At 35.4% G+C, this 16,156-nt stretch overlaps 4 protein-coding genes across 4 annotated transcripts; 2 read left to right on the forward strand and 2 right to left on the reverse strand.

Moving 5' to 3' along the window:
* Nucleotides 1-1,356: 1,356 nt before the first annotated feature.
* Nucleotides 1,357-3,716, forward strand: LOC135149254 (uncharacterized). Its single transcript, XM_064084440.1, has 2 exons — nucleotides 1,357-1,635; nucleotides 1,745-3,716. Exons 1-2 carry the CDS (start codon nucleotides 1,625-1,627, stop codon nucleotides 2,439-2,441), a joined length of 708 nt encoding a protein of 235 aa, XP_063940510.1. The 5' UTR covers nucleotides 1,357-1,624; the 3' UTR covers nucleotides 2,442-3,716.
* On the reverse strand, nucleotides 3,708-7,890 carry LOC108210084 (carotenoid 9,10(9',10')-cleavage dioxygenase 1). The gene is made up of 12 exons (XM_017381344.2): nucleotides 7,630-7,890; nucleotides 7,164-7,301; nucleotides 6,946-7,048; nucleotides 6,272-6,534; nucleotides 6,009-6,188; nucleotides 5,465-5,543; nucleotides 5,287-5,368; nucleotides 5,133-5,195; nucleotides 4,811-4,949; nucleotides 4,384-4,702; nucleotides 4,093-4,301; nucleotides 3,708-4,013 (listed from the first exon to the last, which is right to left on the reverse strand). The coding sequence occupies exons 1-12, from the start codon at nucleotides 7,774-7,776 to the stop codon at nucleotides 3,900-3,902; spliced, it is 1,836 nt and encodes a 611-aa protein (XP_017236833.1). The 5' UTR covers nucleotides 7,777-7,890; the 3' UTR covers nucleotides 3,708-3,899.
* Nucleotides 7,891-10,659: 2,769 nt separating this feature from the next.
* On the forward strand, nucleotides 10,660-14,987 carry LOC108204818 (ultraviolet-B receptor UVR8). The gene is made up of 5 exons (XM_017374444.2): nucleotides 10,660-10,829; nucleotides 10,977-11,135; nucleotides 13,123-13,158; nucleotides 13,307-13,431; nucleotides 13,509-14,987. Exons 1-5 carry the CDS (start codon nucleotides 10,739-10,741, stop codon nucleotides 14,790-14,792), a joined length of 1,695 nt encoding a protein of 564 aa, XP_017229933.1. The 5' UTR covers nucleotides 10,660-10,738; the 3' UTR covers nucleotides 14,793-14,987.
* Nucleotides 14,988-15,058: 71 nt separating this feature from the next.
* On the reverse strand, nucleotides 15,059-15,888 carry LOC108204819 (uncharacterized). The gene has a single exon (XM_017374445.2). The coding sequence runs from the start codon at nucleotides 15,886-15,888 to the stop codon at nucleotides 15,163-15,165; it is 726 nt and encodes a 241-aa protein (XP_017229934.1). The 3' UTR covers nucleotides 15,059-15,162.
* Nucleotides 15,889-16,156: the final 268 nt, after the last annotated feature.

Here is a 16,156-nt window from a genome sequence, read left to right on the forward strand (position 1 = left end):
GAATTTTTTTTTCATTTCCATAACAAGCACTTGTACTCTTAGTTAATTAAGAAAATTTTATTACAAATTTGTTATCAGAGATGAAATGTTTGTTTTATCAATAAATTACAATAATATTTATGATCTTTTTATTTTTTTCGAAATTTTGAATTTGAATAAATAACTTTTTTTTTTGTCAAGAACAAATAACTTCTTTGAAAATATAAAATTAGATTTCTTTTGAAATGAAGGTATTCAAATATCACTATAAATATGAGAATTTGAAATAACAACTCAAATCATATAATTTGAAATAAAATACATATTTCCTCCTACGTTCTCTCAGTTGACCGGATTCAATTGAATTTGGGATATCTTCGACCACTCTATGTATGATCAAATAAAAGGTATGTTAAGTCCAAGGGTGTAGAAATAAGTAACCGGTTAAAACATTTCAATTTTGATATATAAATTTGATCTCAATTATAAGTTTTTGAAACTGTCTTGTCAAAATTTTGAATTTCCATCTAATTTTTGTCAAAAAAAGTTAACTATCTTATCTATATATCATTTCGGTCAAATTTATAATTAAATTTGATTGAATTTTATTAATATTTTAAATATCCTCGTAATCTTTTTTATTTCGACCAAAACCAATCAAAACTAGTATATCAAAATTAAGGATCATAGATTAGAAAAATTACTAACTGTCTAAATGTAATATATCATAGAAACAGCAGCAAAAGGGGGAAGGAAGTATGAGAAAACCATTACACTGAAGTAGTAATTCGTCCGAATATGATCACAACCTGTTATAATCAACAGGTAATTCGGTCGAATATGATCAAAACTCTAAGTTAGCCGAATATAGTTGAATTTATATTTTCATTAATTGGTTGAAAATATTTTATTCGGTCTAACATTTTAAAATTAGTTGGTTAACCAAAATGAATACATAACTTTTTTTCATTAAATTAGATGATAAATTTTGTACTTAGAAAATATTTTCGATCAAAATGATGATTCGGATAACTCAAAATGGTTTCAGATTGAAATTCGCAATTGAAGAAGACGATTTTTTTAATAAAATCATATTTCAATATATTTAGTTTCAATTAAAAATATTATGCGTATTTGTTTATTAGAAGCAGTAACTTAAAAGTAGTTTATACTCTTCTTCACCCGTTATTCTAAAAATGTTAGAAGAATTCGTAAAAAATTGAGAATGTTAGCTTTTTTTCATGATCAATATGTTTTTTTCAAATACTTTAATAACTTATAAATCTTAACTTCTCTTGTTTTCTAGCTGCACTAATTTCTTTTTAGTTATTCTATTCCGTATCCAACTTTTAATATGCAAATATATTGGCGACCTGGTAACGCAGGCGAATTTTCATTCTAAAAATAATTTGGGGATAAACAAACCGGTTCGATAGTCATTCTTGTTCTTTTCAATTATTCTCATCATGGCTAGTAATCTAGTCCAAGCAATGAATAACATCTCTTTAGAGAACGAGGAAGGAGGAAGAGAGATTAATGATGATGTTCATAATCAACCCTTTAACGCAAATCTTTTTGTTGTTGGGCGATTTATTAACAAGGGACGAGTCAATTTTGAAGCAATGCAGCACACTCTAGCCATTCTATGGAAGCCAGGTAAAGGTGTCTCCATAAAGGAATTGGATTCAAATTTATATCTATTTCAATTTTATCATGAGATTGACGTTAAAAGAGTTATGGAGGGCTGCCCTTGGTCATTTAACAGGAAAGCTTTGGTGATGTCGAGATTAAAACAAGGACAGAATCCTCGTTATGTTGATCTCAACACCATGGATCTCTGGGTACAGATTCGTGATTTAAAGGTCGGATTTATGTCGGAAACAGTCCTTAAAGGAATTGGGAATTATGTGGGGAATTATGTTCGATCTTGCCCATCAAACTTCACGGGTGTTTGGAGAGAATATATGAGGATCAGGGTCTCAATTGATCTGGCAAAACCATTAAAGAGACGGATGAAAATCAAGATGGCGGGAGATGCGTGGTTCTGGATTAATTTTAAATATGAAAATGTTCCAAGTTTTTGTTTCATTTGTGGCATTGTAGGTCATTCGGAACGATTTTGTAGTCAGTTGTTTGAAAAAGCGGAGAGTGAAATAGTTAAACCTTATGGTGAGTGGATGAGAGCTCCTCTTCGAAGACAAGTGAAACCAATAGGAGCCAAATGGTTACGAAATGGTGAAAGTGGTAGTAAATATGCAGCAGATTTGCAGATTCAGAGCAAACGGAACGAAGACGATGAGAGCAATCAAGACTCAGAAAAAATAGGCTTGTATAAAGAAGTTTTAATGGACTCGGCTGATATTACTGAGACTAAAATGGCTGATGAAAATTCAGGTAACAGTTCGATTTCAAAAAACGTATATGGCGCGAGTACTCATGGGAGTGCTCGCCTATCATTATGAGTTTAATAAGTTGGAATTGCCATGGGATTGGGACTCCGTGGCCTTTTCAATTCCTTAAGGAGATCACTCCCCAAAAGAGACCCGGTTTTATTTTCCTGTGTGAAATTATTAGTAAGAAAGCTACTGTAGAAAGGTTTCAACGAGCAGTTGGCTTTAAGGGCTGTAGTAGTAGAATCCCATGGTCACAATGGTGGTTTTGCTTTACTCCAGCGTATAAGGATGAAGTCCTTTCACGTTCCTACTTGATTGACAGGAATTTACGACGAGCCTGACAGAAATAAAAGGTATGAAACATGGCAACTCATTCGCCATCTGTCTGTAAATAATTCCTTAACTTGGGTGTTAATAGGTGATATGAATAATGTCTGCTCGCAAGAAGATTAGAGAGGTGGTCGTCCATATCCTCAAACTCTGATCAGAGGTTTTCTTGATGTTCTATAAGACTGCAATCTCTCAGACATGATGAATCTTATTGGCCAGCCATATACATGGGAAAGAGGTGCTGGCAATGATTATTGGATCGAACTAAGGCTGGATCGTGCCTTGTCAACAGCTGATTCTCAAACATGTTCAAGGATGCTACTCTCACAAATTTGGAAGTCCCCACGTCAGACCATTGCCCTTTGTTTCTGGAGTTTTATAAAGCTCAACAGATAGTCAAAACTCGAATCTTTTGCTTTGAAAATGCATGCCTCCGCGAGCCAATGTACCAACAGCTAGTGGCGGATGTTTGGGATAGAAATCAAGGAAGATCTTTTTTTGACAAAATCACTGAATGTACTCAAATCTTATCCGAATGGGGCCAAGAAATCACAGGTAGCTTCAAACGTCGAATCCAAGCATACAAAAGAGTGATTAAAGCTCTAAAAGGTCGAAGAGATGACTTCTCAGTTAAAGTAGTAAAGGAGAATCAGAAGCAGCTTGCTGAGGTTTACCTCAACAGGAAATTTTTTGGAAACAACGGTCCAAACAGTTGTGGTTAAAAAAGGGGACCAAAACACCAAATTCTTTCATGCAGCGGCTAAGAATAGAAGGACTATAAACCAGATCAAAAATCTCAAGAATAAAGATGGCATTACAGTTGATTGGAATTCGGGTTTAGAAGATGTGATAGTGAGCTTTTTCACAGAATTGTTTAAGGCGTCAGATACTGAATGGAGCTTAATTACATATACTGAATGAGTTATGGCCTATTTTCTATGTCGTCTGTAACTGTAGTATGTACTCAGATCGTTCCATTAATATATATTCCCTTTTGGCCGATCAAAAATAAAATTGCAGCATTTCTAGTTAAAACAAACTGCTGCTTCTTTCTATATACTATATATACTTTTAGTGTTCCTTCAAAATGCTCCTTCTCTAAAGTTTTTTAGTTCGACTCTTCCCATCCCTTACCTCTAGTTTCGGCACATACACAAGTTTAGGGAAACAAACAAAAAGAACAACTCCAAGTACCGTTTAGTTAGCTCCTGTTCTCATAAAAGCTCCGTGAAAACCATAAGGAACTCTGTTTGGTAATGTAACTACTGCAACCGGCTTCTCTGAAAATTTCTTAGCATCAATTATATAAACCTGAAATGCAAGAACTGCACATTATTCCACAAGGCCTTAATATTAAACAGAAGAAAGCTGTTCACTGCTTTAGATTTACCTGAGATATGTTAGTATATTCATTATGTACATATGTGACTATCCAACCATCATCTTCTTCATGACCTTCGATCTTAGAGACAAACGCTGCCCCTGAGCAAAATGTATTATCTGGAAAGGCGTGATATTCAGTCTTTATCAACTCTTCATTTGTTTCCTCTCGTAGTTCTTCAAAATACAACTTGGCCAGCCCTCCATATTTTGCCATGCCTAAAAGAATACAGAAAAGGTGGATTTAATAGATAATCATCAAGCCAAAACTGAAGTGATAAACAGAGACTTCTCGTGGTACCTGCTGCTGAGCTTGCTTTTGTGTCAACGATTTGTGTGTACGCAAACTTATTCCTGATTCCTGTATGATTTTCATTAATCATAGGGAAGTCCATGGAATATTTTGTTCCACTTAAATTCCTCTCTTTCACTTCTCCTGTTTTCATGTTTAATCTCCACTCGTAACAGCGAGAAAAAAATAATCCATCAGCATCAATATCTCTGTCCGAAGAATTAGAACAAGTTTGCTTGAACCCGTTGGAGAAGTACTCAAATCTGTTAAGGCCTAGATCAGGTCCTGGTATTATCGAACCCAAAGCTCTACAGGCCCACATTACAACCTTACAAGAATTTAGTAAATGTAAGTTCATCAGTGTCGACAGCAGAACAAGAACAAAAAGATTGAGCAAGGATTGAAAGTTATGAATATTTATAATGTTATTCAGTACCTCATCACCATCTTCGAAACAATTGACAATATGAAATGCACTACTTGGTTGCACATCAAACCACTGTATAGATTCTTTATTGCCATAACGTGGCATCACTCCGATCCTTGCATATTCTTTATCTTCATACTTTATTAATCTGCATAGCAAAATGCATTCAGCATATTAAGTTTTGATCTGAACTGGTTGCACAGACATGCACCATATGAATTTTCGAGAAAATATGCAGCTGTATGTTAAATTTAGCCACTTCCTCTTTTCTTTACACTTCAGTCTTAAAAGAAATAAAAAATTTGTTATAGAACATAGAAGTAATACTCACGGGCCTCCTCGAATGAGTCGATTAACATCTAATATCAATGGAAAGTCCAGTAAAACGTTGTACCTGCCAGTTAAGGTTTCCGTAGATTAATCAACTAAATATATATGAATTACAAGAAATAAAACTGAGTTATATTAGATTTCAACTAATTCACCTCTCTGTAACCCCTATGTCATGGCAAAGGCTAGATCTCTTATAATCAAGGTCCACTTTATGAACAAGTTTCATGCCATCAGCTGATCAAGAATTTGATCAAAAATGTTATAGATTACAGAAAAAAATTATTAAACAAAGTTGAATCTGATAGAAGCTGTTCAATTTAATATCTATACCTGAAATAATACCCATTTCAAGAAAAGGTTTCATTGCATCAACACCCATGAAAACTAGCTCCCCTGATCCTGGAGCTTTCTATGGTACAAAAAGATTGTCAGGAATATGTTTACAAAAGCAGTAGGAAGGAATATGAAGTGTAGAAAGGTATGGTGTCATATGAAACAAGTCCAATGGATTGGCACTAATTTTGATCTGCTTAATATTTTAAAAGATTCATGAACCCATTTCCTATCATATTGATATTGGCTGGACTAATAATCCCAGTTTCTTTCCCAAGTATTATCAACTTCAAAAAACTGACAGTAAAAATAAAATAGATTCAGATCAAATAAGCAAATACTTATGTATAACATATAAAATATGTATACTACCCCAAAATTGAGCGTATTGTCACACCTCGCCAAAATAAAGCCTGATTTGTGTGGTGGCTCCAGAAAGCGACTAAAATTAGTTTTGTTGATAAATAAATTTATGTTGCTAGCTCGAGAAAGTGTCAAAGATTTATGTATATAGTGAAAGTTCCAAAAAATATATGCACACCTTTGGATGGCTGGTGAAGGGTCTGTTCCATGTCCCGTTGACGTCCCAGGTTCCAAATGTTTCCAGTGTATGAATATCAATTTCCTGAGGCATGTCACTTTCGGCAATCGAGTAGTACTTCCCCGCATGCTCGAAAACATTGGTATTACTAATATATTTGTTTACTTTTCCAAATCTTAGCTGCAAAATTAATCAATTGCAATAAGCTTGATGTCACATCATTTGGAACATGAAAAATATGAGGATCTTTTTTATGCGCATACCATATTTAGGAGGTAAGCTAACAAAACAGCTGCAGAATCACCTTCGATTGTCGGAATGAAACAAGGCTTGTTCTTACTGCTCTCCATCTTGAATGTCTCCGTTTGAACATATCTATTGTTGTAGTAGATGCTACAGATACCAGTTGATGTCTCTTTTTCGAAATATATTGCATGAATCATCCCTTCTCCTTCTACCCATATGTGATTTGATCTGCCCAGCATTGATATTGTTGATTTGTATCCACCATACAGAGGATTTGGCCCTGCATTTACCAATGAGAAAATATCAGATTTGTAATTCAGGAGTATTTAAATTCACTTGTCAAATTTTTACCTATAAAATAAGTCTCTGAACTTATACGCATGATAATCAAAATCATAAGGTAGTTCTCAGTCACATTATTGTTTTACATAATTGAAGTGAAAGGTCAAGTTCAACCACCTATCATCTTAAGCAACAAATTCTACAAAAACAAAATTCTCTATATACTTATGATTTACTATAAGTTAATATAACTATCTTCCCTCCACAAGCATCAAAGATGAAGATACAAAAATGTAGGTTGTCCAAGTACATAAAGACAATACAACATTCATTGGCCAGTTTATATATTCACTATGTAATTATATACTCATGTCAATCAAGATTCTAATTAATTTGTCACAGTACATACCGTTTCTTACATAAACACCATCAGGAAAATCACACGGAATCGCCCCTTGAACGTTATTAACAAGAACTTTATTCCCCATCTCTTCAACTGGAACAAAATTTCTCTGATAACAAACAAGTAACCATTTTCACCTTTTGTACAGCGAGAAAAATTGATCCAAGCTCTTCTAAAGTACAATATATATGAGAGGTAATTATGACTTTATGTTGAGAAGTTACCTGAGTTTCTAGATATGGCTGGTCCACAAACTTGAACATCTTGTCCACGAAGGCATCTAATAGTTCAATTGAAGTGTTCTTCAAAGTCTTTTGAACATCAATTTTTATGGGAATATGTTGCAACTCTCTCAATACGGGCTGTTCAACAATTACACATCACAAATACTATTACTCAGTCGCATACAAAATATTATACATGGATAGAGTCGGGGAGAGGAAGAACGAGAGCGAGGGAGGGAGAGAGAGAGAGGGGGGAGGGAGAGAGAGGGAGGGAGAGAGAGAGAGGGAGAGAGAGAGAGAGAGGGGGGAGAGAGAGAGAGAGGGAGGGAGAGAGGGAGGGAGGGAGGGAGGGAGAGAGAGAGAGAGAGATCACAAATACTATTACTCAGTCACATGCAAAATATTATAGATGGATGGAGATGGGGAGAGGGAGAGAGATGGGAGGAGAGATTCATGAAAAGAGTACCTTGAATGAAGAGATCATGGTGGTAATCATGTGTTCAACTGCGTGAGGAGCGGAAGGCTTCTCTGCAGACAACTTCATTCGACAAGTTGGATTGCAAACAGCCATGTTTGTGTCTTTCCCTACATATGTTTGTATGCGTGTGTACATTTATTAATACTCTGTAGTCTGGACGGGGAAGATATATGCGCCAACAGTTTTGTACCTTAATTTGGCAAATATAATACTACTAGGTTTCTTTAGTAACCATCATGTAGAAAGCATCGGTACTATTAAGCGATTTGTTGCAATCAAAGATTCCATTAATGCGAAAACAGCAAAAACTTTTGGCTGTATTATCATAGTATAACACAGGCTTTCTAGTTTTGGAATATGCTCTCCAGTCTCCAAGTTGGAGCTGCCCTCCCTTCAATTTTACAAGATACTATATATGTACGCCCAGAAGCATGCGCGATGACTGTATATTTTCGATAATATATTTTAAAATATAATCAATTTGATTAGGAAAAATTCACCGCAGAATAATGTATTCTGAGACGGATAACAATCTTACTGTGAAAGTGTTTTGTATTGATTTTGTGTCTGCAAATATTCATCATCTAAGAAGAAACGTTGTAACTTGTACCCTTTATAATTTATATCATTTTCTGTATACTTCGAAAACACAAATTAATTTGCTGAATAATATCTACTTGATATCCAAAATTTTGATGGCTAGCTTACGTTATATATCCTGGTAATTGTGTGTTAAGCCAACTTATTTCCAAGTAGATGTCGTTTTCCTTCACAAAAGTCTAAAAGGGAGAGACAACACAATTAACCATTCCTTATAGGTAGAAACAGAAATATTTAGTGGCATTCTGGCAAGACTTCCTCAACGTCTATCATATATTAGATTTTAGTTGATAGTGAGCTATGTAACATTCAATCCTGTACGACAATTGTCAAGAGTATGGACAAGCATAAAATTTGGTCAAGTTTGCCAAAGCGGTTGGCAATCTATCGATGCATTGGATGTAAACACATTTGGTTTCGGTTCTTATTTAATTAATAATAAAAATATATTATGGAGAACGAATATACCGATTGTCTTGGATATATGTAATGGAACGAGAGAAATGTAATTTTATCCACAGAATTGGATGATGATGGAGAAAATATGTATAATTTTCATTTTCCCGTCATTTCATTATCTCATCATTCTATTCTACCAAGTGAACGTATAAATTTAATTAAATGAAGACATAGAATGGAATGATAAGAGAATTATATAATTTTTTTTTGATAGATTGATAAAATCACGTCATACAATCTATCGATGCATTGGATTTAAACGCCTTCGTTATCGGTTTATATTTAATCAATAACCAAAACTAAAAAGATCAATTTAAAAATCGCATTAATGGAATGAGAGAAATGTAATGAATTGTATACTCCGAATTGAGTATAATGGAGAAAGTATGTATAATTTTCATTCTCAAATTATTTCATTGTCTACATTTCATTTAATCAAGTGAACGTTTAAAATTTTATTATATTCAAATGAAAACATGGAATGGAATGGAATTTTAAATGCGAGTACTTGTGACTTTGAGTGTGAACTTGTTTGGCTGACTTTATATATATATAAAACGTAGATGTTAACATAATTTAGGACTCAAGGTGACTTATGATGAGCTGGATCTTAAAACGTCCATCGGTATAATGTAATTTGTTACTAACTTATGAGTTATTAAAAATATAATAATAAATAATAAAATTGATTTATTGATAATTTATGTCTTATGTGTAATTTTTATTAATATTTTTTTAAGAAATTAAGTTACTGAAAAAAATATTTCAAATTAACTTGTGATTTTAAGTAGTTCTGCCTTATTTCTAGTTTTAAATCAAATTCTGGATTATTACAGAAACTGACATTTTTCGGCTTAAAGTTGAAAATGACTTATTAAATCCAAACAAACAGGCTTTTAATGGAAGTTTAAAATATATGGTTGTGTCATTTTGACTAGGGGTGGCAATTTCGGGTAATGGGTCGGGTTCGTGTCGGGTTGTCTTACCTGGTCCAGTTTTTGGGTCAACCCGAACCCGACCCGAACCCGAAATGGGTCGAAAATCTCAACCCGAACCCGACCTGTTCAGTACCCGATTGACCCGAAAATGACCCATTTTGACCCGAAATTTATTAAAAATTATTTGTTTTAATTATATTTAATTATAATATATTGAAAATATATTAATAATAATTTAATAAGATTATATGTGACAAAAATATTCTTAATATTATATAAATATATCATAAATATATGTAATTTTAAAATATAAATATATATAATTAATATAATATATTTATATATAAATATTTCGGGTCGGGTTCGGGTACACTGGGTCAACCCGAACCCGACCCGAGTTTTTCGGGTAAAAAATTACCCGACCCGAACCCGACCCGAAATGTAAAAACCCCGACCCTAATTCGTATTTTTTCGAGTCGGGTTCGTGTCGGGTTTCGGGTCGTGTCTGATTTTGCCACCCCTAATTTTGACTTATTAGTTATTAAAAATATAATATAAAAAATAAAAATGATATATGAATAACTTATACTTTACCGTAACTTTTATAAACAAAAGCTTAAAAAAATGAATTCACTAAGAAAATAACTTAGGCTAACTTATGACGCTGATTTCCCATGTTTAGCCAACTTTTTTTACGTTTCGAAACTAATGTTAAGCCGAAATCTAACTTATTATTAAAATAAATATTTTTTAGTTTAAGTCGAAAATGACTTAAATCTCGGATTTAAACCGCGATAAATAGACTCTAGGGTATAATAATTTATAAAAACTAAAATTAATTTAAATAAAAATATAATTACTTTTATATTTCCATAAATACTTAGATTTTTTTTCCCCATAGGATTAGTCCAGCCACAAATTTAAATAGGTATGCCCAATGAATAAACTGACAACAATTAGCAAAAAAAGAATAAAAAAATGAATAAACTGACAACCGGGTCCAGAAATAATGGAGTAATCTTAAACTTGCACTATTTTGACATTTATTTAATTGTAAAGTGGAAAATAGTCCCCCAGGATAACGTCTTGAACTAATAATAATGGACGTCGGAAAACATCAAGATTCCGGCACCTTGTCGGAGAAGATAATCCAAATAGCTGCCGGAGAATCTCACACTCTCGCGCTTACAGGTAAATACCCATTTCTCTACTTCAAAAACCCATAACAAATCTCTCATTACATGTAAACCTAACACAAAAATTCAACACATTTATGTATCATACCCAACTTTCTTTAAGTAAAATTTGAATATTTTGTGTGATATATGCATAAAACAGGTGATGGGAGTGTGTATTCGTGGGGGAGAGGGATGTTTGGCAGGCTTGGCACGGGTAGTGAGGAAGATAAGCTAACCCCAACTCGAGTAAATTTTGATTTGGACAAGGTCAAGATTGTTGGAATTGCTGCCGGTTCTTATCATAGTTTAGCACTTGCAGGTATAAAGATTTCGTGAAAACATATTGTTTACTGTTATGATTGTTAGGTTTGCTAAATCATTGAATTGAATCATTCTTGTTGTCGGAAAACGTTCTCATTTGTATAATAGGAATGATGTTGTGAATTGTGGGTATAATGTTGGATTTATGCTTATATGTTAGTGTTTGATTTTGGATAGTGTTGTCCTTTTTTTTTTCTTTTTTTTTATTGTAGGTTAGGGATTTCTTCCACTGTTTTCTTTACAGAAATTCTCTTAATCTCATTTTGTGATTAGTTTGTTTGCTGTGCAAATCAGCAGTATGTGCTACATAGATTTTCTTAGAGTCTTAGAAGCTTGACACATGTACAGACACTTCCTCAAGCTCTGCAGAATGCTCCGGAACATAGACCATTTCCAATTGAAATGTTGTAACATACTCTTGAAGTTAAACTAATAAAATTGTTTTACCAAATGGTTCATTTGTACCAGTTAAATTTTACAGTGCACCGAAGCTCATCCATTACAATAGTTACGATCTATGATACCCTTACTTGGCTGGAGGGGCCAAGAGGCCAGCATTGTCTAACTTGGATACGTTTAAAAGTGTCACAATTGGCAATATATGATTTTTTGTGTCTTTTTCCATAATTCAAGTGTCCGTACCATGTCCGAATTTCTGTGTGACAGGTAGTTGAGGCAAATGAAAGTCTAGGTAACGTAGTTCATCCAAGTTTATACATATGTAGATTAATAACCATACACATTTAGCAAAAAAAGACAAAAAACCATACACATATGGAAGTAATCAAGAAAAAGAGTAACTGATAGCATACAACATTATCTTACGCACTCTAAGTGGCTAAATTATGTTTGTGAGAAACACATGTATTTTGTTTGCACAGATTTACCATGTTACTCACGAATATTGCTTGCATGTCGCAGTAAACAATAATATAGGTGTACATAATCGAGTTGCTAAGCTGATTGTATATATGCGATGCTAACCAATTCCTGTAGAATCAGAGGTACTGTAATGAATTGAATAGTATGTTTGCTTAACATATAAACATAATGCTTACCCGACCTGATGACCAATTCATACAGACTGATACTATAATGAATTGATTAGTATGCTGAACATATAAACATAATGCTTACCTGATGATCAATTTATACAGACTTACACAGAATTACCATCTCAACGTATCATCTGTACGTCAACTTGCCCGTACTACTGTTCCCTAAAATTCACAAGTTACTGGTCATTTATCTTTATTTCAAAAGTTAATCTACCCGATATTAACTCAGTATAGAGAATAATGACCAAAAGAAACTCATGGCCACTATAATGAGTTAATGAGAACTAGATGCTGCTTAATCTTATTGATGCTTGCAGCTCATATTAACAACAAAATATAGAGGGCTTTAGACCTCTGAACTTGACAAAACTCCCTCACATCCTCTCGAATATAGGCTTTAGGCTTTATTGAAAAAGCATCTACTGCAACTTCTGCAAGTTGTTCCGTACAATAGTATTCCATATGTAGTTTTTATCCCATTTAAGAGGGGAATTTGAGTTACAATTTTGTTTATCTTCTAGCATAATTTTTTGAATTATGTGCAACTTCTTAATTACTGGCATTTTGATAACAAATTTAAGTATTTAAGTGGTAGTTTTAAATTTGATTGGTCTTCCATTTCCTGGCAGCTTATAACTTTTCATTGTTTCTGGTTTATAAAATACTTCAGTTATCACACTACTAGTACACTATGCAAATTACTTAATATGGTCTAGTGTGACTAAATCCAATCATTTCACAGCTCCAAATATATATTACGAAAATTCCGTGTACCCTATGGACATGCTTGAGCTGAATCTGAAGTAAATTTCTGATGGTTGATACTTTTTATTGTTGGTGCATATAATGCCATGTGAACATGTATTCAATTATCTGATTCTGGGGATGATCATGGGATTTCTAATTCTAATGTTTATATGTGTGCAGATAATGGATCAGTTTGGAGTTGGGGTTACAACAGCTGTATCCTAAAGCAAATGCCTTTAATATCTAAAGCATTCTGTAAACTAACCAAAATCATAATGGAAAAAATATAGGGAACACTTCACAGGTGTCTGATCTTGCATTCCATTTTTATACATTCATAATTGGCATCCTTGACTTGTCATAGATGGCCAACTAGGCTATGAAGGAGAAAATTCTTCTCTCCCACATTTGGTTGAGGGGTTCCATGATTTGGAGTCCCCTGATTCCATAACAGATAGGTCGAAAACAAAGACTACACCATCATTGAAGGTTTGATGTCCAGATAAAGCGTAAACATAGGTGCTTGGCTTACTATCAGTTTCTCATTTTATGAGTTCTTCTTTCAGATTTCTTCCGTCAAAGCTGGAGGAATGATGTCACTTGCTATTGACAATCTCGGGGCTCTGTGGATGTGGGGCAATTGCCCCCAGAACATATTAGGTAGTGAGGCAGAAGCCTTGCCTTCCAGCAGTTCCACCCCTCTACGTGTCCGAGAATTTCGTGGCCATACTGTTGTTAAGGTTGCATGTGGAAATGAGCACATTGTTGCCCTAGTCGGTGCCTGCGAAACACCCAATGATGGCGATCTTATATGTTATTCTTGGGGCATCAATCGTCAAGGTCAGCTGGGTTTGGGAGATAAAGAGACTAGGTTAAGTCCAGAAGTAATTGGAAGCTTTAATAATATTGAATCTTCCTGGGCAGTTTATGATGTAGCATGTGGGGGGTCTCACACTGCTGTGCTTGCTTGTAATAAGGGCTCACCTGACAGATCAGAAAGTGTGTGCTTTACGTTTGGCCTAGGGGATAATGGGCAACTGGGTCAAGGAACCACCCAAGGTGTTTTATATCCTAAACCTGTAAAAGTTTTGCCAAAAAATGTTTTCCTGATTTCTGTTGATTGTGGCTTATTCCACACCAGTGTGGTTTCATCTGCCGGGGATGTCTGGTCATGGGGAATGGAGAAAGGCTATGGCTTATGCCCTGATTTCAGTTTTACCAGCACTGATGCAGGAGATGCTCTTTATCCGCGGTTAATTTCATGTACTGAGCCGTATGGGCCAAGATTTCCAGAACCTGTCCAGATTGTCTGCGGAGCTGCTCATACTATTCTTGCTGCTGCTGGTGGATATAAACTTTGGTCATGGGGAAGAGGACAGAGTGGCCTTCTTGGAAATGGCAAAACAATGAATTGTATGGATCCAAGTACTGTATTGTGGCCACCACTGACCAATCATGACAAGGAAGAGATACCAGACAACAGCAGTGGAGATAAACAGAGTATACTAAAAGAGCAAGATGACACCGAGGATAAACAAAGACTGTCTGCAGCATTGGGGGAGATGAAGCTCCTCCAAACGAAACTCTCTACAATGGAAAGGTATACAAGCATACTGCACGGTTCAGTTTTTGGTAAACCATTTCGGGAACAAGATATTCCCATTACATTGCAGAACACGGGTACCTTTGACCTTGCAAGAGAATGGGAGAACATGCTGGAGTCTTCAGATCATGCAAAGCTAGCTCGCTTGGAGGTTTTCTACAGAAGCATGCTTTCAGACATCAAAGACAAGCTGATGAAGAAAAGAATAAAGGAGATAATTAAGGAGTGTCTAGATGAAAGAAGATAATTTTGAATGATGGCCAGCTGAGGTGCTCTATACTAGTAAGCAAGCTAAATAAAAATTTGTGTGATAAGTTCATAGCAATATATTGGCAATCTTTACCCTTCTGGATGAGTGCTTACGCGTTATCAAAAATTATCATCATATCACGCCTTTGTGCCCGACTCGTTGACATGAAGAAAAGAAATGTTGTTATATGTTTCTGTGCTGTTTTTCCAAAGTTCATAAAAAAATAGAAACAAATCAGATAAAAGAAAACAATGCATAATAAGTCTGTTTTTTTTCCTTATTGAATGTATATACAGGTGTATAAATTGGACGCCAATTATAAGAGATTGAGATTGAGATAGAGTCCTAACTAGTAACTCCTAGAAATTCATTCAGCTTGTACCATGTCATCCTGCTTATTAACATAAGCTGATAAATTCAAATATTTGATCTGATCTTCCCTCTGCCTAGCGGCTGATTTCCACCTTGCCCTACAAATCACACAGCTAATCGACCTTCTCCGGCTACTTTTCTTCCATGCTGTCATACATTCATCATGTATCAAATTATTACATGTGGCGCATGCTATCAACTTCTCTTGCAGTGTCATTTCCTCCAAACAAACCGGACATAACGTCCCCTCTTCGATTTTAAAAGATTGTTGGTTAGTATGACTATTACTGCTACTACATTGTCTTTCTTGGAAAAACAGCTGATGAAATCGCTCACGAATGCTAGCTCCGGCCATGGCTTGGCTCGACATGGGGGCAGAGAGTAGGCGGTGTAGCTGACAGGGACGCAGAGTTCTTCTCCAGAGACATGCGTCGTCGAGGGAGATGTTGAGTACTTGAATGTACACGAAGAGTATGTGTTTGCATGGAGTGGTACGGTCAGGGCAGGAACATGCAGGGGTAGACGATAAAGTGACCGTGTACACATTTGCAGTGGCTCCAAGGATGTAAAAGGTGGCAGCGGAGCGGTGGAGGAGACGGAGGCCGTGGCGGAGTGCACGGATTACGCGTTCGGCTAGAGGTTGCGTTGGGTAGAAACGGGGGCGTTGAGGTTGAGGGCGGGTGTGGCTGGAAGAGGATGCGTTGGAAGCAAGTGAGTCCATTTATGGTTTGTTTAGAGAGGCAGGAGAAAAGGTGATGGATATATAGAGAAAGATGGAGGAATGTTGATGGGTTTACGTAGAAGGGATGTATGCAGCTAGTTGGGGATCCTTTGCCCAACTGTGAATAAGGCGTTGCGGCTGGGTAGGTTAAAGTGTTTTTGAGGTGAAAGTCTAAGGAAAGCTAGGTACAAATTTTAGGACACTACTGTAATGTTGTTTGTTGGCCTAGATATGATATAGAATTGGCACTTTTCTGCTCTGGCGAATC

Source organism: Daucus carota, chromosome 1 (assembly GCF_001625215.2).
Source record: "Daucus carota subsp. sativus chromosome 1, DH1 v3.0, whole genome shotgun sequence".
NCBI lineage: Eukaryota > Viridiplantae > Streptophyta > Magnoliopsida > Apiales > Apiaceae > Daucus > Daucus carota.